At 37.3% G+C, this 24,814-nt stretch overlaps 1 protein-coding gene across 5 annotated transcripts in view; it reads right to left on the bottom strand.

Annotated features, from left to right (window-relative positions):
* Positions 1–250: 250 nt before the first annotated feature.
* The window catches only part of MASTL (microtubule associated serine/threonine kinase like), a 32,845-nt gene continuing 8,281 nt past the window's right edge, over positions 251–24,814 (bottom strand). Inside the window, exons 3-13 of one of the 5 annotated variants that reach the window (XM_061181622.1) lie at positions 24,345–24,484; positions 23,585–23,673; positions 17,432–17,541; positions 17,090–17,240; positions 14,041–14,213; positions 10,965–12,110; positions 9,451–9,589; positions 7,098–7,112; positions 3,604–3,717; positions 3,403–3,504; positions 251–408 (exon numbers count right to left, since the gene is read on the bottom strand). In XM_061181622.1, the coding sequence (XP_061037605.1) occupies positions 251–408; positions 3,403–3,504; positions 3,604–3,717; positions 7,098–7,112; positions 9,451–9,589; positions 10,965–12,110; positions 14,041–14,213; positions 17,090–17,240; positions 17,432–17,541; positions 23,585–23,673; positions 24,345–24,484 (2,337 nt within the window). Of the gene's footprint in view, positions 409–3,402; positions 3,505–3,603; positions 3,718–7,097; positions 7,113–9,450; positions 9,593–10,964; positions 12,111–14,040; positions 14,214–17,089; positions 17,241–17,431; positions 17,542–23,584; positions 23,674–24,344; positions 24,485–24,814 lie in introns of all 5 variants that reach the window. The other 4 variants (XM_061181621.1, XM_061181620.1, XM_061181619.1 and 1 more) reach the window with 4 other exon arrangements.

Raw genomic sequence — 24,814 nt, forward strand, 5'->3', positions numbered from 1 at the left:
TAATTTTCATAAAGTGCACTAACAAAATAAATAAGTTGAAAAAAGCTTTGAAGATCTATGTACAACTCTGAGATTAAGATAAATTACTGATTATGTTCTCGATAGCCTTTTAATGCTGTGGAAGCTGTAACATACATGAAAAGCTCATTGATCCGGGTAAAATAATGATTTTTCCCCCCTTAGATCAATCTAGTATTAAGGCGTATGTAATTATGTTAGGCAAGGTTAGATTAAAGGGAAAATTTATGTGCTATAGGCTAAATCCAGATACTGTCAGGTGCTGGGCATTATTCCTGGCTTCAAAATAAGATGTATCAGTTTCATTGTCTGGTTGGGGTATGAAAGGCATCGTTTGATGCTGTAGATTTTCCCAGTCCACATCACTGAAGAGAGGATGATGTTTCAACTCTTAGGAAAAATATCAAACAAAACGATATTATGACACCATTACCAAAGTCCTATTTTACAGGAATTAAAGAGAGACTGTCTCACATGTACCTTGCCCTGGTTTACTATGTCTGTTTCACAGACATTTTAAAAACATCTGTCTCTTTCTTCAACCACATACTTCCCAACAGCACACAATGTCATTCTGTATGTCACTTGGCATATGACAGGTGCCTTAACAGAAGCTTATCTTTCTCACTGCCTGCATCTTCTCTCAGAATCCCTGACTCGATGAGAGAAGACAGCCTGGCCTACTTCCTGCTCCCCGACACAGCTTCCACACCACTAATCCTAATCTTCCATGATTAATGCCCCACTTCTCATTCCAATTCCTTGCCGCTTGCTTTGATCTCTGTAATCCTCAGCATCGTCACCCTAGATTACTTCAGCAGGAAGCTCATCCTCCACTCCCTTGCTCTCTTCCCTGTGCTCCATCCTTATCCTTCCTGGTAATTTCAACATACACACTGATGATATTTCTGACACACTCTTTCTCTTCCTGGTTCTTTGATTTCTTTGATTTCACTGACTTGCATCTCTACAACACACCAGCCGCCCAGCAGTATGGCCACATCTGAGTCTACTGCTTCCACTTACAAAATCTCAACTTTGCCTTCCTCTTTAACTACATTTTCCTTCTATCTAGTAAAATGAAATCTCTTTTGATCACACAGGTATTAGTTGGCAGACATAGCCGCCCCTCTCCTCAACTATTCACTTCATTAGGCAACAATAAAGACGGCAAAAAAATGAAGTGTCAATTAAGGCAGTATACAAACCAAAAAAGCAATCAAATTTAAGGAAAATATCAGAAGACGACTACACAGACAGGAAAGAATTGTTTGTCTGTATTGGGGGTAATGGGCTGGAAAATCAATATGTATATATGATGGATTTTCCATAAACTAAAAGACTGGTAGGAAAAGGGATAGAAGAGCAAAAATAATTCACACTTAGAGAATTTATTTGTCTCAATGGTTCAAGCATGTGTTACTTTAGAGTTATTTGTAGTATTAACTCAAACTGGGATATCTGGATGTGATGTGATGCTTCATGATCCTCTCATCATAACTATTTATTTAAACTGAGTCCACAAAGGAATTCTAATCTAGGTTAAGATTAACTAAATAAACAGTTGTTTCAACAACTGTTTCTTAACTGAAGAATACCCCTATCTGCTTCACTAGGTAAACTGTTCATTTAACAAATGAACAAAAATTTGAGGTCACTGGTAAGAATGTACTGAGCAAGTTACAGGGCATTATAGCCATTTTCTAAACAATGGTTTCCCAACTTTGTTACAATTGACCTTTGGGAGCAGATAATTCTTTGTAGTAGGGACTGTCCTGTGCACTGTAGGATGCTGAGCAGAATCCCCGGCCTCTACCTACTAGATGCCCCCAACTGTTGTGACAACCAAAAAATGTCTCCAGACAACGCCAAATGTCCTTTGGGGAGCAAAATCATCAGCAGTGGAGAAGGCTGTTCTAAAGCAATTTTTATTTTTATTATTTTTATTTCTTATTTTATTATTATTATTTTTTTGGCCGCACCTTGCAGCATGCAGGATCTTAGTTCCCTGACCAGGGATCGAGCCTGTGCCCCCTGCAGTGGAAGCTTGGAGTCTTAACCACTGGACCACCAGGCAAGTCCCCTAAAGCAATTTTTAGAGCTCGGTTTTCAAATGTCTGCATTCTCACTTTACATAAGTTTTTGCTCAGATTCCACTCTTCAGGTCTTCCTGACCACCCCATCTAAAAAATAAAACTCTTGGGCTTCCCTGGTGGTACAGTGGTTAAGAATCTGCCTGCCAATGCAGGGGACACGGGTTCGAGCCCTGGTCCGGGAAGATCCCATATGCTGCAGAGCAACTAAGTCCGTGAGCCACAACTACCGAGCCTGTGCTCTACAGCCCGCGAGCCACAACTACTGAAGCCCGTGTGCCACGACTACTGAAGCCCGTGCGCCTAGAGCCCGTGCTCTGCAACAAGAGAAGCCACCGCAATGAGAAGCCCACGCACCGCAACAAAGAGTAGCCCCCGCTCGTCACAACTAAAGAAAGACCGCACGCAGCAACGAAGATCCAACACAGCCAAATTAATTAATTAATTAATTAAATTAAAAAATAATAATAATAAAAAAAATAAAACTCTTGCCTTCACTTTGTACCCTCTCACTTTGCTTTCTCTCTTCATGTACTTACCACTAGATGGTGTTATGTTATGACTGTACTTGTTTACTTTCTGTCTTTCCACTAGAATGTAAGTTCTAGAACTTAAGCACAGGGATTTGTCTGGTTCATCCCTAGGATACCTCCAGTGCCCGAAACGAAAACACTGCCTGGCACCTAGAAGTCACTCTATAGGATTTGTTAAATGAATAAACTGTTGACCTCATTGGAGGGAACACCTAGAAGCTGATGTGAATGACATATTACTAAAGTCCATTTAGTAATATACCCTACTTCACATAGAAATGCATTTTGAGACACAGTGCTTAGTTGTCTCTATATATATACATTGTGACAAAAAGGATTTTAAGGCAACTGCTAATGAGATTTACTGGAGTTTCAAAATTGGGTTTTAAAATTAATTGGAGTTTCCTGCACTGGAAAGAACCTTTGAATGGGTCACAATGCACCAATTTTGTCTTCTTTGAGGCAACCTGGCTGTGAAGAATGCAACAAGAAGTCAAAGTCCATAAAAATATTTGATAATCAATAATGATATCAGGGACTTTCCTGGTGGTGCAGTGATTAAGAATCCACCTGCCAATGCAGGGGACACGGTTCGATCCCTGGTCCAGGAAGATCCCACATGCCACGGAGCAACTAAGCCCGTGCACCACAACTACTGAGCCTGCGCTCTAAAGCCCACGAGCCACAACTACTGAGCCAAATCAGTAGTTTGGCTCAACAAATAAAGGGTAAAACAGTTAACTAACACAAAACCTTACCTTTCATTCCAGCTCTCTTTGTATCATCAATGGTTAAGAGTATTTCTACAGCACTTTGAGCATTATCAGATAACTTTTCTTCACCTTCAGGCCAAGGGATATCTATAAATACAAATAAACTTGTTAATCATTGCTCAAGACAATAATACACAGAGATAAATGAGATAAATGAATCTATCTTAATAGGAGAAAAAGAATCACCTCTTTTCAGAATATTCTGGAATACTTGCTGGGGTGTTTCATCGTTGAAAGGGGGAATTCCTGTTAGAAACTCAAACAAGCAAACTCCAAGTGCCCACCAGTCTACTGCAGGACCTGGAATTTAAGAGGAAGCAGCTGAACTTGCAAGCATTTTCTATAAATGTTTGATCAACTAAAACATTAACTGTGGATATTTGGGCACAATGAAGACCCAAAGGCTCATTTCCTTAAGGCTTTCTTCTGGCTTCAAAACGTGCAAAGACCCAAATTACCTTCCTTTTAGGCAATGTGGTAATTACTTTCTTGGAAAATATCGGGCTCCGTAAGATGATACGGAAAAACCCAAACGAACTTTTTGGCCAGCCCAATAGAAGTTTAGATTAGCAATTAACATGGCTAGTTAAAAAAAAAGTTTAAAAAGTTATTAATAACCTCTGATATTCTGGATACTTATTTGTGCTAAATCCTAAAACACAACCAAGGAATGCATTTAATCTAAAAATTATTCTCTAAAAGAGTATTTCTTAATTTCAAATCAGGAAACAATAACATTCAGATGATTCTATAGCCCACTCATTTCACAAAGGAATGAGATGAGGTAGTAATATTAATGCAAACTGGAGGATAACCTGCTAACTAGGGAAAGCCTTACCTACAGAGGGTTTTTTTGTTTTGTTTTGTTTTTGCCACACACACCATGTGGGATCTTAGTTCCCCAACCCGGGATCAAACCCGTGCCCCCTGCAGTGGAAGCACAGAGTCTTAACCACTGGACTGCCAGGGAAGTCCCCTTACAGAAGGTTTTAATGTGGCTTTATTCCTTTTAAGAACATAGAGGGACAAATTAACAAAAAATACTCATTTAAACTATTGCTTGAGGAGATAATTAGAAGATAAGTCTTAATAAATAGGTAAAACTGATTTTTTTAAAAAATTTTTATTGGTGTATAGTTGCTTTACAATATTGTGTTAGTTTATACTGTGCAGCAAAGTAAATCAGCTATACATATACATATATCCCCTCTTTTTTGGATTTCCTTCTCATAGGCGTTCCCTGTGCTATACAGTAGGTTCTCATTAATTATCTACTTTATACATAGTATCAGTAGTGTATATATGTCAATCCTAATCTCCCAATTCATCCCATGCCCAGGTAAAACTGATTTCTAAATAAAATCTTCATTGGAAGCATCATTTGTATACAAAGACGTTTTAGACAATTATTTTAAACATGACCTTATAATCTGGTTTATACGCTTGTTTAGTTACATCTATGAACAAAATGTTTCCTAAGCAAAGGTTAATTTCAGTCCAAAAATGATTAACTTCAATATAAATTTAGAATTGAGACTCTAGTCTAGAACTAAATTTGCCTGAAAATTACTCTTTAAAATCAATTTCACAAGACAACCCTCAGAATGGGAGAAAATATTTGCAAATGAAGCAACTGACAAAGGATTAATCTCCAAAATTTACAAGCAGCTCATGCAGCTCAATATCAAAAAAACAAACAACCCAATCCAAAAATGGGCAGAAGACCTAAATGGACATTTCTCCAAAGAAGATATACAGATTGCCAACAGACACATGAAAGAATGCTCAACATCATTAATCATTAGAGAAATGCAAATCAAAACTACAATGAGGTATCACCTCACACCAGTCAGAATGGCCATCATCAAAAAATCTACAAACAATAAGTGCTGGAGAGGGTGTGGAGAAAAGGGAACCCTCTTGCACTGTTGGTGGGCATGTAAATTGATACAGCCACTATGGAGAACAGTATGGAGGGTCCTTAAAAAACTAAAAATAGAACTACCTTATGACCCAGCAATCCCACTACTGGGCATATACCCTGAGAAAACCATAATTCAAAAAGAGTCATGTACCACAATGTTCATTGCAGCTCTATTTACAATAGCCAGGAAATGGAAGCAACCTAAGTGTCCATCAACAGATGAATGGATAAAGAAGATGTGGCACATATATACAATGGAATATTACTCAGCCATAAAAAGAAAGGAAACTGAGTTATTTGTAGTGAGGTGGATGGACCTAGAGTCTGTCATACAGAGTGCAGTAAGTCAAAAAGAGAAAAACAAATACCGTATGCTAACACATATATATGGAATCTAAAAAGAAAAAAAATGGTTATGAAGAACCTAGGGGCAGGACGGGAATAAAGACGCAGACCTACTAGAGAATGGACTTGAGGACACGGGGAGGGGGAAGGGTAAGCTGGGACAAAATGAGAGAGTGGCATGGACATATATACATTACCAAATGTAAAATAGCTAGTGGGAAGCAGCCCCATAGCACAGGGAGATCAGCTCGGTGCTTTGTGACCACCTGGAGGGGTGCGATAGGGAGGGTGGGAGGGAGGGAGACGCAAGAGGGAAGAGATATGGGGATATATGTATATGTATAGCTGATTCACTTTGTTATAAAGCAGAAACTAACACACCATTGTAAAGCAATTGTACACCAATAAAGATGTTAAAAAAAAATCAATTTCACAGAATTCATTACTGTGGTTAAGCAACTACCATTTCATTTTAAAACAAGTAGGAAAAAAAAAAAACAAGTAGGAAAGCATCATGGAATATGCCATTAGAAAAAATAATCACATGCATTTAGACTGCTTTTTCATCTGCAAGCCAAGTAATCCCATCTTCCCTAAGGAATACAAGGTACAAACAGTCTATAGGCTTCTATTTCTATAGTAATCACTATAAAAACATACAAAACACCTCGGTTAGTAGGCCTTTTAAGCAGCACTGAGAAAGAATTATTCCAACAGCTCAGATAATATAACCAAATAACAGAAAAGTAGGGGGAAATCAGGAAAAAATGTGCATTTTAATTTATTTTACTTAGGTTAGAAATTAGGACCCTTTTCCCAGCTCAGCCGAAAATGTACTCATGTCAAAAACATACATGATTTCTCCATGGATATGTCATACATACCCATATACTTGAGTCAAAGTCTAATAAGATCATGTACTGTGATAAATCATATTATCAATTATAAAATAAATCAATTATAATATATATCATTAGCCAGAGATATAGAATAAAGTTGTTTTATACTACTGGCTTTCTAATTTAAAACCCGCTTCTTTAATTTGTAAATTGATACTGTTAATTCCTTTCTATTTTCTAATAATAATAGAATTGAATGGTTTAGAAAATTCAAGCCCTTTTGTAGCCACTAATATTAATATTTTTATCAAGCCTGTTTTTTCAGTTGCAATAAAAAAAGCTATATCTACACTCTCTGCTACCTTTAAAAGTTATAAAAAAATGCCACATGTCTACATTTGTTTTCACAGAGAAGAGCAATCTCTCTGGATGTCTTCCTGCTCAGAAGACAGAAGACAGTTCATAAATAAGCTGAAATGAAAAATAATTTTGTATGCAATGTGATCTAGTTAGACTTTGACTGTTCAGTTAAATGTGCTTTGCCATGTTCCTTTATGGAGAAATTTACTCACCTGAAGTCAGAGATCCTGCATGTAAGAAAACAGGAGTTAGGTACATTGTTTTAAAGTTATGAGTTCAGGGCTTCCCTGGTGGCGCAGTGGTTGAGAATCTGCCTGCCAATGCAGGGCACACGGGGTTCGAGCCCTGGTCTGGGAAGATCCCACATGCCGCGGAGCGACTAGGCCCGTGAGCCCCAACTACTGAGCCTGCGTGTCTGGAGCGTGTGCTCCGCAACAAGAGAGGCTGCGATAGTGAGAGGCCCGCGCACCGCGATGAAGAGTGGCCCCCGCTTGCCGCAACTAGAGAAAGCCCTCGCACAGAAACGAAGACCCAACACAGCCATAAATAAATAAATAAATAAAATTTAAAAAAAAATAAAGTTATGAGTTCATTCTCACATCATTCATTGAACTAGAAGCCAGGTATTGTGCCAGATATAAGAGATACAAAGATGAGGAAGACAGCTTTCCCCAAGGAGAAAACACCCTACTCTGGGAGAGACAATTCAGGTAATTTTAACACAATTTTAAGAGAGCTGAAACAAACATATGCACAAGAAGCTGTGGAAACTCAGGCCAGGGTCCCTAAGTCCCCTTGGCTGAGGGGAAGACATGGAGGGCATCAGAGGTCTCAGCAGGATGTTTGGAATTAGAAAACTAAAGAGCCGAAGTGAGTGTTTCTGGGGCCTGGGATTCCAGGGAAGAGGTTAGAGAGCAGGGAATTGTTTTTTAAAATTATAAATTGCTGTCTATGATTTATTTTAAACACCATGTATCAAATTACTTTTATAGAAAATAAAAATTTTAGAATATTTCACTAGCTAGCTAAGATAACTAACTACATGTCCCACTGAAAGAGTGGCAAGATCTTATCAAGTAAATCTTTACATTTGAGGTTTACTTTCATACTGTATCCTAAGTTGGAGAAAATGTAAATTATAATATAGGAAATCAGCTGGCAAATCTGTGACTTAGCAAAAAGGACAAAGTACCAAAACTAGTTAAGTGCCCAGAGGAACTTAGATGCTTTGGCGGATAAAGAAAGGGGAATATTAAATGTGTCTGCTTTCAACACTGTAGAGATTATTGACAAGGTTGAGTGAGGGCTGCCAAGGAGCTCTCCTGGACGGCTATGCACAAGGAGAACTCAGACTCTAGATACAGCAGTGAATAATTAGTTCTCCATAATTGATCAAGGGATGCTTTATGGAAGAGGTGGCATTTGAACTGATGAGCAGATGAGAAGAAATTTGACAGGGAGGTGACTGGGGACTGGCTTTTCTAAACTAAGGCAAAACAAAACAAAACAGGACTTCCCTGGCGGTCCAGTGGTTAGGACCCTGCGCTTCGACTGCAGAGGGCATGGGTTCAATCCCTGGTCGGGGAACCAAGACCCCATATGCCACATGGCGCAGCCAAAAAAAAAAAAAAAAAAAAAAACCTACTAAGGCAAAACAGTCGTGCAAAATATGGAAAATGTGAAAATAAATGTGTCTAAGTAAAATGGGAAGATAAGGCCTATAAAGAGACTAACTGAGAGAGGAGACTAGCAATGAGAGCTCAGAGCCTCGAATCAGTGACCTGGCTTTCTTTTTGCAGGTAGGGAGGAGCCACCAAGCCAAACACCGCCTCTGTTTCAAGGAGGGGAGTAGCATGAACTCCATTATGCTTTAAGAGGGAAAGTCTGGTGGCAATGATTGCAAAAAAGAGAATGAAGTTGAGGAGATCAAAGAGAAAGTTATTAAATGAAGGAAAGGGGAAGATGAGGTTCTTACATGGAATAGTGGCAGAGATGAAAAAGTGAGGAGACACACTGCAGAGATGTAATTCATCAGATTTAAATGCCTGAAGGTAGGGACAATGTTTGTGTCACCATGAAGATGGTGAACAGAGAGATGGAACAGAGGAAGAGCAAGCTAGAGGACAAGTCGAGCTCTGATACATAGCATCTGAATGACGGTAGAATACAGAATAGGCACTTTGGCCACGTGTCTGCTGCCTAGAGAAAGTCAGGATTAGAGACAGATTTTTTTTTTGGCCTCGTGGCATGTGGGATCTTAGTGTAGGCCCAACTGTCTATTCCTGAACCCAAACTAAAATAGACCTGGGGAGACATTTAGAACAAAGACAGTAGAGGGGGTGGAAGGCGGGACTTCTCTGGATCATTGAGACTAAACCAGCAGTCCAAGAACAAATGGCTTCATGTCTTCTTTCCTATAATAAAGGCCATATATGTGAGAAAAGAGTATTGCACGAGTTCATTTTCTTTTACTTTATGCAATCTAAGTACTAAAGAAATTTAAAACAATTTATCTCAGAAGAAAACATAGTGATACTTCAAAAACGCAAGATGTGCATGCCTTACCGTGGGCCCTGCCTAACAGCAGCTCTGGTGCAAGGTAGTCTGGAGTTCCCAGAATTCGCCCATCATCCACGGGGGCCGCCCCTCTTCTCACACTCTTTGGAGTTCGGTATGGAGTTCCTGACTTGACCTGATTTGGGGTCTGCTAATTTCAAAAGAGTTTAAGACACAATAAATATCTTAATTCCTTTTACAGTGAACAGAAATGCTAAAACAAAAGAAAAGCTAGGCTGCTGGGCATAAAAGATACACTCAAATACTTGATCAGTTTTTTTTTTTTAAAGTATTTAATTAATTAATTTATTTATTTTTGGCTGTGTTGGGTCTTAGTTGCGACATGTGGGATCTTCGTTGCGGCATGCAGGATCTTTCGTTGTGGCTCGAGGGCTTCTCTCTAGTTGTGGTGCGCGGGCTCCAGGGCACGTGGGCTCTGTAGTTGTGGCGCGCCGGCCTAGTTGCCCCGCGGCATGTGGGATCTTAGTTCTCTGACCAGGGATCGAACCCGCGTCCCCTGCATTGGAAGGCGGATTCTTTACCACTGGACCACCAGGGAAATCCCACTCGATCAGTTTTGAAAATGGCCTTGTAACTAATTATAATTATGAAAAGTCCTATTGTAAAAAGCCCTAATTATAATAATGAAATTCAATAGCTTAGATAACACCAATTATTTCAGTAAGAGCTGGAAATGCAAGAAACAATGAAAAAATCCACAAGAAAAAATTCTTGATAGGATGGATCAATACAAGCTTGAGAGCAGTCACAGAGGGAGGCTGTGGCTGACAAATGAGTGAATTACTAGGACAATGCATACAAGAGAACGACACATAAATAACCTCTCGTGCTAACTGGCATTTATGGTTTTAAGGTATTTTGTTGTCTCACAAGGACTCCGTGGGACCAGCAGGACAGGTATCATTATATTTTACAGACAAATGGCAGACAGAGGCTCTGAAGATAAGGACTTCTAAGTCACTCAGTAAGTTCTAAATAGAAAACTCAAGTCTTGTAACCCTACAGTCGAGGTTTACACTTTCTGTATTATGATGTCTCTCCGAAGGAAGGAAAAAATGAAACTTTGGGTTTAAAAAGATAAAGGTTTAGGAAAAAAAAAAAGATTTGAAATATCTATTTTTCAACTTTCTTCTATAAAGGAAAGAGATCATCTAAATATGTCCTTAAAAGGCAGTAAGGTAGATGGACTTTAATTTTGTATCTCAAGAGTTGCTGTGATCAAGTGAAAATATGTGATTGTAAATATGTAAACATGTGATATGTAAATATGTGAAAGTATACAGAACAATACAAATGAAGGAGGCATTGGAGTTAAGAATGATAAACATTGCTACCTGCTTTACCTTTCTGTACTAAATCCTCCAAGGAGCCATAGATTCCCAACAAGCAAAACAAAACTATATGATTAATATTATATAGTCTAGCTGACAGGCAAGTGTCTGGCCTTAATAGTTTATTTTTCTAAAATCTAAAGGACAAAACATTAGCAAGTGATCACATACCTGATATGGCATGTAGGATCTTTCTTTTTGAGTAGGGGTTATAGCCATGGGATATGAACCACTACAGGCACATGAAATATCCATCACATCTAAAGAAGTAATGCTCATTTTGGATGGTTCTGAGCTATTGGATGCATTAATATGACTGTTAAAACTCCGAAAAGCCACAGCATTTCTTTTAGAGGTTAATGTTTTCAACGCCTCCAAAGAAGGAGCTAACATTTTTCGGTTGCTGTCTTGGACGGCAGGACTCTCATCACCTCTCGGCAAGGTGCTTTCTTGGCAGCTGGGGGATGCAGGAAGTAGGTCTTCAATATTTGATTCTTCCAAAGAGGATTCTTTGTTGCTTTTATCTGGATCTAAGGACTGCCTTCCTAATGGACTTTCCATGATGGAAATTCCAGGAAAAGATGAATCAGAGTCCATGCGAATACTTTTAGGAGTTCTATCATCATCGGAACACAGGAAACTAGAACTTAAGTAGTCTTTCTTACTACTCTTGTCACAGTCGTCATCCAGTTCACACATAAGGTTTTTTGCTATCATTGGGACAGGTGATTTTTCTGGGGTTTGTTGTTTATCAATGAAAGAATTGCCCATGTTCTCCTTATTAGCACCGTCATTTTGCTGATCTCTGTATACCGACAGCTTAAGGTCCTGGACTTCAGCTGTTAAGCCTGTCCTTTGATTGGCATAACCATCTCTCATTTCATTACTACTCTTATACTCGATACAATTTTTTTTATTCTGTATAATTTCCTGACAAGGACTGGAGTCAACTAACTCAAAACTTCTTTTACAACTTCTTTTCCCAAGGTGTTCTTCAGTCACCCCACTGGAATCCACAGCACATTGATGTGACTGACGGTAACCAGACTGGCTTGTGTCAGCAGCCAGATGAATATTATTTACATCCAGTTCTCTTGCTTCCCAAGAAACTTCCCCAGAAGAACATTTTCCAGCAAGGTTTCCACAAGAGTTTCCAGTGGCAGGATCGGCACTGCTGTTATGAATGGGAGAAACGGCTAACTCAAGATCCCTTTTATTGAAACTTTTGGTCTCCATGGCATTTGTAGATTTTGTACATAAAGGCTTTTCGACTGTATTACAACTCATCATTGTAGAGCCCACTGCGTTGTCACATTCCTAAGAGGGAGGGAAAAACGGTTAAAAAAATTATGTAAAGCTGAGAATCTCTAACCTTTTAAACCTCTGCCCACTTAAGTGGGATAACTGACCCCATAAGCTACGATGGGTAGCTCTTTCCACATTCCCGTGGAAAAACAGAACAATGATAATGGAGAATTAGAAAGCAATATAAACAATTATAGTATACATTTATAGACATTATTTTGAGTGAAACACTCGTATAAAATTTAAACCAACTATTCTATAATATGTATTTGATGGTGTATTACATGTTATTTAAATAGGACAAATTAATAGGAATATATTCAGGCAAAACTGAGGGTAAGGCTACATTATGTATATATCTGCTGTGCAAAAGGGATGATTGTTTTGTATTTCAATCACAGGGCATGAAATACAGTTAATGGAAAATTACAGGCTAAAAATATTGTTAATGTAAACATGTATCACTTCATACAAGTATAATAAAACCAAGCTGACAAGATGAAGCTAAACTAACGGCAATTTGTAATTAAAAACCCAAAATAACAGGAGTTAATATCCATTGTCAACAATATAAACTGATGATGCGTTGATAACAAAGTGCTTTTCCTGAAGACTGTTTGAATTCCAACTCTGCAGGTGCCCTTATGTGATCAGAATTTTGGACATAATCTTGCAAACTGGCATATGGTAATCAGGATTTTTACAAGATTACTCAATTAGAGTGAATCTTCAATAAACCCTAATAGTGCATATTTTTGATATGTGAAAAATCGAACTTTATTAACTTACTTAGTAATAGTAAGGAGCAGTTAGTCATGAACAAAAAGACAATTCCTAAAGTACAACTCACTGCTCTGGAAGCACAGAAAATGATGCATTTGGGGATTAGCACAGTTTATCAGCGGTCCCCTGTGGTCCATTGTCACTCCTCTGACCTAACCTGAGAGGCTCTACTGTAACCCAATCATTGCATTCCTTAGCGATGCAGACGAGGGAGGAAGAAGGTTCAGCTATGTATAGTTTGAAATATTATATAACATGCTTTCTTGAATAGGAAAGAGGTAAAATAATAGAATGGAAATCTGGCTTTTTCTGAAGCATTTATTACCTAGAGGGCAATCAATAAGGAGAGAAGGAAAAAAGATTGAGAAACCCTGCCTTAACTAAAAAATAATTTGACCTTACTCCTAAAATACACATATCCAACAATAAAGAAGAAAATCATGCTACTGAGAATAAGGAGCAAATACAGTCCAATTTATTTTATCAAATGGAAGGTTTACTCTTTGTGTATTAACATTATTCTAAGCTAACATTATTTTGTCAGCATTCTATAAAGGAAACTTTATTATATTTTTAGTTCCCCTCAGCTTTAATAGCTTTAAATAGCCCGAAACAGAATATATAAATTAAGTAAGATAACTTTCAGTAAATTTATTCACTTGGTAAGCAATCTCCTTAGAATAGATACTTTCGAAGACACACCTACATTACCTTTGTGGTCTAAAAGTTATTTCTGATCCAAAAGAGTTACCATTCCATTAAATGAGAAACTGGCAGAAAACAGTAAAGAAGGAGGTAGTATAAGTTTAAAATAAGACAGGTTAAAAAAACTCAACAATCTAAGGTCTGTGTCAGGGTAGGGAATTAAAAAAAAGAAGTCCATCTAGATGCCTAGAAGCCAAACATTTACTATTAATATACTGCAAAAATAAAAAAATTGTAATCTCATATACTGAGCAAGAATAATTTCACATTTGAATGAGAAATGAAATATTTCAAGAGAATTTGACAGAATATAGAGGAAAATGAAGAATACCTTGACTGCCATTCATGTAACCATTTCATTTCCTTACAGAATTTGTATGAAAAGGTACATAGCATTTCTATCATTAATTTGACACACATAGTTGGTTTTGGGTAAGGTGAATGTCACTCTGACCTGGCAATCCTTTTCCCATCTGGGACTGCTGTGGCACTCGGATTCCACACTGGACATGAAGGTGTGGGATTGACTGCTGGTGCTGGATGTCGCCAGCCTTTTCCTAGACTGGAGGAGATGGGAAGTTAGACACTTCACAGGCATCCCAGGGTGGGAGGCAACAGTTTCAAGACCTGTGGGGAAGAGAAAACATTGAAGCTTATGTCACATCTTTCCTACTTTCCCGCTGATCCTGAATCTTTACAGATAATTAGAAAAAGTATTAAGTATTTCATATCAGAACTATTTCCATGTAAACATTATTTCATCCATAAGGATGGCTTTGGGTGGTTTTGGCATACAAGTACTGTTCTGAAAGTTAAAAAACAAAGCAAAACTCTCAATATTCATAAAGTAGAAATCAGGACAAGGGAGCAAATTTACATAATTAGGAGGAAATCCATTTTGAATAACCATTATCCAACTTGAAACTTTTCTTGATGAAGGACCATTATTGATGTGCTATATCCAGGTGTGCTAGGAGGCTGGAATCGGACTACATTTACTCGATTCAATTTGTATTTAATTAAAACTATGGCTTTATTTTAATGTTGAGGTTTACATGCTTACAAGTGTGGAATTATATACATCCATAGAGACTTTTTTACACTACTGGGTAAAACAAATAATAGTGATTTGTCTCTAAGAGTGAGACAGTGCAAGAAAGCAGCACCATCTATATGATACAAGTTCCTGTATCTTATATACAAATAACGATGCTAAAAATTGTTGCTCTGGGACTTCCCTGGTGGCACAGTGGTTAAGAATCTGCCTGCCAATGCAGGGGACACGGGTTCGAGCCCTGGTCTGGGAAGATCCCACATGCCGCAGAGCAACCAAGTCTGTGCACAACTACTGAGCCCGCGTGCCGCAACTACTGAAGCCCACGCGCCTAGAGCCTGTGCTCTGCAGCAAGAGAAGCCACTGCAACGAGAAGCCCGCGCACTGAAACGAAGAGTAGCCCCCACTCGCCACAACTAGAGAAAGACCGCGCGCAGCAATGAAGACCCGATGCAGCCAAAAAATAATAATAAATTTAAAAAAAAAAAAAAAAAAAATTGTTGCTCCTGAACTTAAAATGAGACACAATAATCATGCTTTTACTAAAGATCACAATACATGCATATAAAGATTTTATATGTATATAAAAAGATATGTCCATCTTGTTTTCTCTTTCCTGAAAAGGGCGAACATGACTTTAATCCCAAGTAAATTCTTAGTGTACTATAATTTTTTTGATCTAATAAACCTTAGACTTTTAAAACTGGAAGGAGATTTGAAAGTCCGTCTAAAACAACTTTCTCTTTGGCACATAAATCCTCTCAATGGGATTCCTGAGACTCACTGGACACTGACCTTGACATCTGAGTAAACTGCTCAGCTGCCTTTCCCCAGCAACATGGGAACTTGTGTCTGATCTAATGAGTCTGCACACTGTATATTTGCTACTGAGCTCCTTCTGGATCACTGATACGATCAGACCATTCCCTGCTTTGGAACTTTTGGTGGCTCCCCTTTTTCTACAGCTTACATTCCAGGCTCTCTGTAACAACACTTGATCCTTCCCCATGTACCTTCCCCATCTACCTGCTAAACTTCCTTTTTCTTTGCACATGCTTCCCATTCTCACATGTTGTCCTGTTGTCTGAAGATGGAAGATACTTCCATGTGTCCATGCCTTTGCTCATGCCTCTATCTGAAATGCCCTTTTCCAATATACTTGGAGCTATTAAGATCCTATTTCTCTTTTTAGGTCCTGCTTGGCTGTCCCTATATCTTTATTTAGAACCATTCTTGGTTTTTCCAGTTAGCAATGATCACTTTTTGTGTTGGATCATAGTATTCTTCCTGTGGCATTTATTTTATAGGACTGTTATTATTATCCCTTTATACCTACAATCACCACAAAATTACAGGTTCTCCGGAGGCAAGGACCTCTCATATTCATCTTCATATTCACTCATGTGACCAGCACAGTGCCTACCACGTTCTGATCAGATTAAAAAATGGCTGAGGGAGATGCAATCATTTCCCTTAAGAACAAGGCTATAAATCACATCTGCATATCCTATATTTTAACAGTTTTCTGTTTTGTTTTTTTTTTTCCCAGCCACACCACGCGGCTTGCAGGATCTTAATTCCCTGACCAGGGATTGAGCCCGGGCCACAGCAGTGAAAGTGCCGAGTCCTAACCAGGACCACCAGGGAACTCCCTAACAGTTTTCTGTTTATCAAAGTTATATATATATTTCAGCTATTTTGATGTTCACAAAAGTGTTTGAAGAAACAAGAGGAAAGGGTCAGTGGACAGAAAACTATATTTGCAGTCAGGAATTAATTGACCCACTTACTAGTATGTAACTGAAAGTTTTCAAATATTAATTTTCTCATTTGTAAAAAGGAGGCAATTCTATCTATCTATCAGTCTATCCATCCATCCAAGATATGTACAGATTTGAGGACCAAATTCAAAACAAGGTAAAATCTATGAAAAAAACAACACTAATTACCCTTCAAAGCATCATTATTCACATTCCCAAGATGATGAACATGCATGCAGACAACTAAATTGTCCACTGTTGATAAGTTATAGAGGGTGAGGTTAAGCGCTATACAAATGTCCCACTTGCCTCCTTTACTACTTGACTTTTGTCTTCTATTGTGTAATAATTAAAAACCATACCTTTACTTCAACTATTTTATTTCAGAATCTTTTGGAAATAATTTTATAAAGGCACCGAATAGTACAAGCACTACATCTTCTCCATATAAGACTTCCATAGACTCAGTATAGTAATAGTCACCCAATGATCATTACAATGTTATAGCTAATTGAAGAATTAGCTTGACATTTTATTCTGTTGATTTAAAGATCTGCAACAACCCCTGTCAGAAATGGCATTTACATGATGAAATAGAGGAATACCACAGAGCGTTTGAATATTCCAAAATACTTTGTTCCTCAAAAGACACATTTAATGGAATAAACTACCTTTTCTTTTATACTCACATGATTTTAGTAGTTTGCTAGAATAAGGAGTAATGTCCTTTTGATCTATAGACATAGGACAAGTTAGTCCTTGAGAAAGCTGTGATGTTTCAGATACATGGGTTGAAAGAATATTTGCAGAGTCTTGACTTTTTTCTGCAACTGGTGTGTGCTATTAAAAAGAGAAAGAGAAAAACAAATGCTATGATTTACCTTCACAAAAACACCACCTAAATGCATAGACTGTTATACACCTAAGTAGATAAAATGTGGAAGTAATTCAACATGCTTGATATTTTAATTCATTTAAATGGCAATCATGAAAGGGCATATTATATGAGTTTTTTCTTATCAAGTACTTACAAATCCCAAAGAGCTGATGAGAGATAATACTTGTCCAGGGGTTCTTGAATAATAATCTTGCCTAGGTTTAGCCATAGATGGTGTTGTAAGAATATCCATCATATTGATATCTATGTATGGAAAGAAAAGTATATGATATTCTTCAAAAACTTCAACTGTCATTGACTAAGTCAATACTTATTTGTTCTGAACTTTGCCTCACTTTCCACATTATTAACATTATCTGTAAAGTTGGCTTGTGCAAGACAAATAGAGCTAGGAAAGCCATCACGCCATACGGTAAACATGTACGACTAAGCAGACAGAGAAATACAAACACCATATGTTCCCTCTATATACAGAATATAAAAAACAAAACAAAACAAAAAACCAAGCTCAGGGATACAGAGAACTGATTGGTGGTTGCCAGAGGTGGGGGTAGGGGGTGGGAGAAATGGATGAAGGGGGTCAAAAGGTAAAAATAAATTAATCAATTAAAAAAAGATAAATACAAGAGTGATATCTAACTGGCAAAAAAATAATTCTTGGTAATAAAGTATTAGAAAAGGAGGTTGAGGGGACTTTCCTTGTGGCATGGTGGTTAAGAATCTGCCCACCCATTTTTCACAGAACTAGAACAAAAAAATTCACAATTTGTATGGAAACACAAAAGACCCTGAATAGTCAAATAAATCTTGAGAAAGAAAAACATAGCTGGAGGAATCAGGCTCCCTGACTTCAGACTATACTACAAAGCTACAGTAATCAAGACAGTATGGTACTGGCACAAAAACAGAAATATAGATCAATGGTACAGGATAGAAAGCTCAGAGATAAACCCACACACATATGGTCACCTTATCTTTGATAAAGGAGGCAAGACCATACAATGGAGAAAAGGCAGCCTCTTCAATAAGTGGTACTGGGAAAACTGGACAGCTACATGTAAAAGAATGAAATTAGAACACTCCCTAACACCATACACAAAAATAGACTCAAAATGGATTAAAGAACTAAATGTAAGGCCAGACATTCTAAAACTCTTAGAGGAAAACATAGGCAGAACACTCTATGACATAAATCACAGCAAGATCCTTTTTGACCCACCTCCTAGAGAAATGCAAATAAAAACAAAAATAAACAAATGGGACCTAATAAAACTTAAAAGCTTTTGCACAGCAAAGGAAACCATAAAAAAGACGAAAAGACAACTCTCAGAATGGGAGAAAATATTTGCAAACGAAGCAACTGACAAAGGATTACTCTCCAAAATATATAAGCAGCTCATGCAGCTCAGTATCAAAACAACAAACAACTCAATCCAAAAATGGGAAGACTTAAATAGACATTTCTCCAAAGAAGATATACAGATTGCCAACAAACACATGAAAAGATGCTCAACATCACTAATCATTAGAGAAATGCAAAACAAAACTACAATGAGGTATCACCTCACACCGGTCAGAATGGCCATCATCAAAAAATCTACAAACAATAAATGCTGGAGAGGGTGTGGAGAAAAATGAACCCTCTTGCACTGTTGGTGGGCATGTAAATTGATACAGCCACTATGGAGAACAGTATGGAGGTTCTTTAAAAAACTAAAAATAGGGCTTCCCTGGTGGTGCAGTGGTTGGGAGTCTGCCTGCCAACGCAGGGGACACGGGTTCGAGCCCTGGTCCGGGAGGATCCCACATGCCGTGGAGCAGCTGGGCCCGTGCGCCACAACTGCTGAGCCTGCGCTCTAGAGCCCGTGTGCCACAATTGCTGAAGCCCACGTGCCTGGGGCCCGTGCTCCGCAACAAGAGAGGCCACCGCAGTGAGAAGCCTGCGCACCGCAATGAGAAGCCTGCGCACCACAACAAAGAGTGGCCCCCGCTCTCAGCAGCTGGAGAGAACCCGCGTGCAGCAGCGAAGACCCAATGTAGCCAAAAATTAAATAAATGGATAAAATAAAATAAATTAAAAAAAAAACAAACTAAAAATAGAACTACCATATAACCCAGCAATCCCACTACTGGGCATATACTCTGAGAAAACCATAATTCAAAAAGAGTCATGTACCACAATGTTCACTGCAGCACTATTTACAATAGCCAGGACATGGAAGCAACCTAAGTGTCCATCAACAGATGAATGGATAAAGAAGATGTGGCACATATATACAATGGAATATTAGCCATAAAAAGAAAGGAAATTGAGTTATTTGTAGTGAGGTAGATGGACCTAGAGTCTGTCATACAGAGTGCAGTAAGTCAGAAAGAGAAAAACAAATACCGTATGCTAACACATATATGTGGAAATTAAAAAAAAATGAAAAAAAAATGGTTCTGATGAACCTAGGGACAGGACAGGAATAAAGATGCAGACATAGAGAATAGGCTTGAGGACACGCGGAGGGGGAGGGGTAAGCTGGGACAAAGTGAGAGAGTAACATAGACATATATACACTACCAAATGTAAAATAGATAGTTAGTGGGAAGCAGCTGCATAGCACAGGGAGAGCAGCTCAGTGCTTTGTGACCACCTAGAGGGGTTGGATAGGGAGGGTGGAAGGGAGACATAAGAGGGAGGGGATGTGGGGATATATGTATACATATAGCTGATTCACTTTGTTATACAGCAGAAATTAACACAACATTGTAAAACAATTATACTCCAATAAAGATGTTAAAAAAAAAAAAAAGAATCCACTTGCCAATGCAGGGGAAATGGGTTCGAGCCCTGGTCTGGAAAGATCCCACATGCCACGGAGCAACTAAGCCCGTGCACCACAACTACTGAGCCTGTGCTCTAGAGCCTGCGAGCCACAACTACTGAGGTCGTGTGTCACAACTACTGAAGCCTGAGCACCTAGAGCCCGTGTTCCGCAACAAGAGAAGCCACCACAATGAGAAGCCTGCACACCGCAACAAAGAGTATCCCCAGCTCGCCGCAACTAGAGAAAGCCTGCGCGGAGCAATGAAGATCCAACGCAGCCAAAAATAAATAAATAAATAAATAAATTTATTTTAAAAAAAAAGAAAGAAAAGGAGTTTGTAAAAAACGCTAAGAAAGGAATCAAAATATTAAGAATATAAAATAAATTTCAAAAACAGAATCTATTTAAGGAATTAATATAAATTGTGGGCCCCTCATGTGAGCTAACTATGTAAGTATAGGGCAAGATAGAAAATGATGCAGATTTTTATCAGGTTTCAATGTGTAACATTGTAAAATAGAACATTCAGCACTCACACGTAATATTTTACTATTTTCTTTAGCTATCAAAAGTAGTAAGAGAAGTGTAATGCTTTGTATGTGGTGTAAGACTTTAAAAGGTAGGCTGAAAGTTTGAACTTAATGAATTTCATTTATACCTCACTTTGATGAAACAATAAAAACGACAATAATCTTCTTTAAAAATATTTTACAAATTAAACAAGTTAAAAAATATTATGGCAATGATTTCTTGGTTATGACTTTAAAAGCACAGGAAAAAGGCAAAAATAACAAGTGGGACTATATCAAACTTCAAAACTTCTGCACATCAAAGGAAACAATCAACAGACTGAAAATACAACCTACAGAATGGGAGAAAATATCTGTAAATTATTTATCTGATAAGGGGTTCATATACAGAATATAGAAACAACTACAACTCAGTAACAAAAAACCCCAAGTTACCTAATTAAATTGTGAACAAAAGTCTTGGATAGACATTTCTCTAAAGAAGATATACAAATGGCCAACATGCTTATGAAAAGATGCTCAACATTAGTAACCAATAGAAAAATGCAAATCAAAACTACAATGAAATATTACCTTACACCCATTAGGATGACCACTATCAAAAAACAGAAAATAAAAAGTGTTGGAAAGAATGTGGAGAAATTGGAACCCTTGTGCATTGCTGGTAAATTGTAAAATGTAAAACTGTGCAGCCACTATGAAATACACAGTGGAGGTTCCTTAAAAAATTAAAAATAAAATTTGATCTATATGACCCAGCAATTCCACTGCTGGGTATACACCCTAAAGAATTGAAAGCAGGGTGTTTAAGACTTATTTACATACTCATGTTCATTGCAGCATCATTCTCAATAGCGAAGAGGTAGAAGCAACCCAAATACCTATCGACAGGTGAATGGATAAAGAAAACACGGCACGCATATGTATATCTGTGTGTGTGTGTGTGTGTGTGTGTGTATAAAATTTGGCCTTAAGAAAGAAAAAAATCCTGTCACATGCTACAATATGGATGAACTTGAGGACACTATGCTAAGTGAAATAAGTCAGTCACAAAAAGGCAAATACTGTATGATTCTACTTATATGAGGTATCTAAAGTAATCAAACTCATACAGAAAGTAGAACTGTGGCTGCCAGGGCTGCAGGGAGGGGAAAATGGGGTATTGAGTTTCAGTTTTACAAGATGAAAAAGTTGTAGAGATCTGTTGCACAACAATGTGACTAGAGTCAATATTACTAAAGTACACACTTAAAAATGGTTAAGATGGTAAATTTTACCTTATGAGTTTTTTTAAATCACAATCCAAAAAAAAAAAAGGAAAAGAAAGAAACCAAATCAGAAAAACCTGTATGCTCCAAGATGTTTTTCATAGAATTATTTATATTAACCTAAATTCACAATGTTTGGGAGCCATCTTTAAGCTAAACCATGAGATATGAAAAAATAAAAATAAAAAATATTAATATTATAATATGAAAATAATTTAAATTCATCAGCAATATCACCCTAATACAAAATTTTTCTGGGACTTCCCTGGCGATCCAGTGGTTAAGACTCCGAGCTCCCAATGCAGGGGGCACGGGTTTGATCCCTGGTAGGGGAGCTACAATCCTTCATGGCGCACAGCGCAGACAAAAAAAAAAAAAAAGAAAAAGAAAAAAGGAAAAAAAATACAAAATTTTTCTCATTTGTAATTTTTCCCAATATCTTTTCTGAAACTGAGGAGTTAGATTTGCCTGATTAAAAAATGTTTAGATTTTAGAAAAATAAGTGATTAATATACTGTATAGCATGGAACATCCCTAGTGCTTTTCATCTACAATCTGTACTTATTATTTCTGCTATGAAAAGTATGGGTAGTCACGTGAGGTAGGATTAATAAAAACTATAAATGGTCCACATCAACTCCGGTCACATTTTACCAAACATATGAAAAATCTTTAGGTCTTCAAAATGCTTCAAAATTTGTACTTGCAATAAAGAATTGTAGCTCTCTATTTACTTTCAAATATTTATAATCCCATAGTTAATAATTTATAACCCAATCTTTGGTTCTACTGCTCATTTATTTCCATACTCTGCCATTTTAGTAGATAATACAACATGCTACCAAGTCAGGAAGCTGTCATTTCTCCATGTTTCTATAATAAACTTAAGTAGTTTCTAGTTTCTCCCTGTTAGAAACAATGCTGCTACAAACAACTTTATTCATATATATTATTCTTTTGAACCATTTCCTTAGAATAAATTCCAAGACACAAGTCACTAGGTCGAAAAGAATTAAAACCTTTGTTTCTTAAATCATACTGGTCGATTTCCTTTGGAAAGAGCTGTGCTTATTTACAATGTCCTTAGGAAAACTTCCTGTGCTTTCTGCAGTCTCATTAACACTGGATCTTCAGCTCTCCTTTTTTTCTTTTGGCTAGCTTAATAGTGTAAAATGATTCATTTATTACTTTTTTAAATTAGCATTTCTAGTGCTACGAGTAGTGAAATTAACATACTCCCATATATATGTATTTGTGAATTCTGTGTTTATTTTCTCTGCCCCTTGTTTATCAAGGTGGTGGTCATGTATATTTGAATAATTTCTTTAGGTATTAGTTGTCTATCATGTTGTAGTTATTTTAGTCATTTTACTGATGTTTAATTGGTCAGCACCAGTTTCAGTAGGGATAAAAATTTGGAAGAACAGAAACTGTCAGTTCCTCTTTGAAGATCCAAAGATCTTCAAGGACCTTTGAGGATATAAGATTAGTTAATCCGGTTTCATCTTTAATTGAATGAAAATACCAGTATACCTTTTTAGCCTATTGCAGAAAAAAATAATCATCAAATTTTATTCATTATAAACTCACAAAGAAAACAGTATAAGTTAATGAAATGTAGTGTCTACAATGTGTTGGATTTTTTTAAAAGGTACTTACTTGCTGTGTTTCTTACCTCTATTCAAAGTAACTTTGGAAAGGCCAAAATCTGTTAGTTTAATATGACCTTCATTAGAAATAAGCATATTGTCTGGTTTCAAATCCCTGCACATATAAAAAACAAATAGCAGATAACTAAAAAAGAGCTAGAGTTGATTTTAGAATTACCAGAAAAAAAAACAGAAAGTTACAGAACAATCAAACCCGACTTATTTTCTCTCACTGGTGTCTTTGAAAGTGCAGAAAACAACTCTCAAAAGCAAACTATATTTTGTATATCTGAATCTACAAGAAAGTTAACTATTTAATGCTAGATTATCTTTGGCATTATTCATTACATATCCTATTAAAATAAATAAACTTCATTAGGTAAAATAAACCTCAAGCCAGGTCAAAATCATATTTACCTCTTTCAAGGAGGGTGAGATTAAGCCTTAATCGAAAAGAGCCACTTAACCTTCTTTGCAAAGAGCAAAACACTGTAAATCAGCTGGCATTACAAAATATAGCACTTTTGTATGATGTACAGCTAAAGGAGTGGAAAAAAGATTCAATATTCTCCACAAAATGGGATACCCGAAGACAAAGCAACATATTCGAAACACACAGGGAGATGAAAGAAGAGTTGATATAATTTCTAAGCTCACACAAGTTACTACTAAACTTTAGATAACCCAGATATGTGGGGTTATGCAAATATTTAAGACTCAAATATTTAATACATAATTTGATTACTTGTGTTTTAAGTAATAGTTTGGAGAAAAGTCAGTCTTTACCTGTGGATGATTCCATGTCTATGAAGATAGTCTAGAGCCAATGCCACTTCAGAAATATATTTCACAGCCATCTCTTCATCAAAATAACCATATATGTGTAGGAGAGACTTGACATCTCCACCTATGAGATACTCCATTACCTGTCAAAAGGAATATAGATATTGCAAAATAAAACCAATATGACTACTTTAAAAATACCTTACTTGAGCATTACGGTTATGCATTTTTAGCATGGTCCTATAAGACACATTTTCTTGGTGTCACTCAGTACACATCAATACCAGGTTTAGTCATACTGCCATACACTTTTAAAATTTAAATTAAACTGTTCAGTCTGAACAAAAATTCAGACATACAGAAAAGGTGTGAGAAGAGCAGGATGACTTCTCATATTCTCTTCATCTACATTCGCCCATCGTTAGCACTTTGCCACATTTGCTTTCTTCCTCTCCACATATATGAATATAAAA

This window comes from Eubalaena glacialis, chromosome 2 (assembly GCF_028564815.1).
Source record: "Eubalaena glacialis isolate mEubGla1 chromosome 2, mEubGla1.1.hap2.+ XY, whole genome shotgun sequence".
Classification (NCBI taxonomy): Eukaryota; Metazoa; Chordata; class Mammalia; order Artiodactyla; family Balaenidae; genus Eubalaena; species Eubalaena glacialis.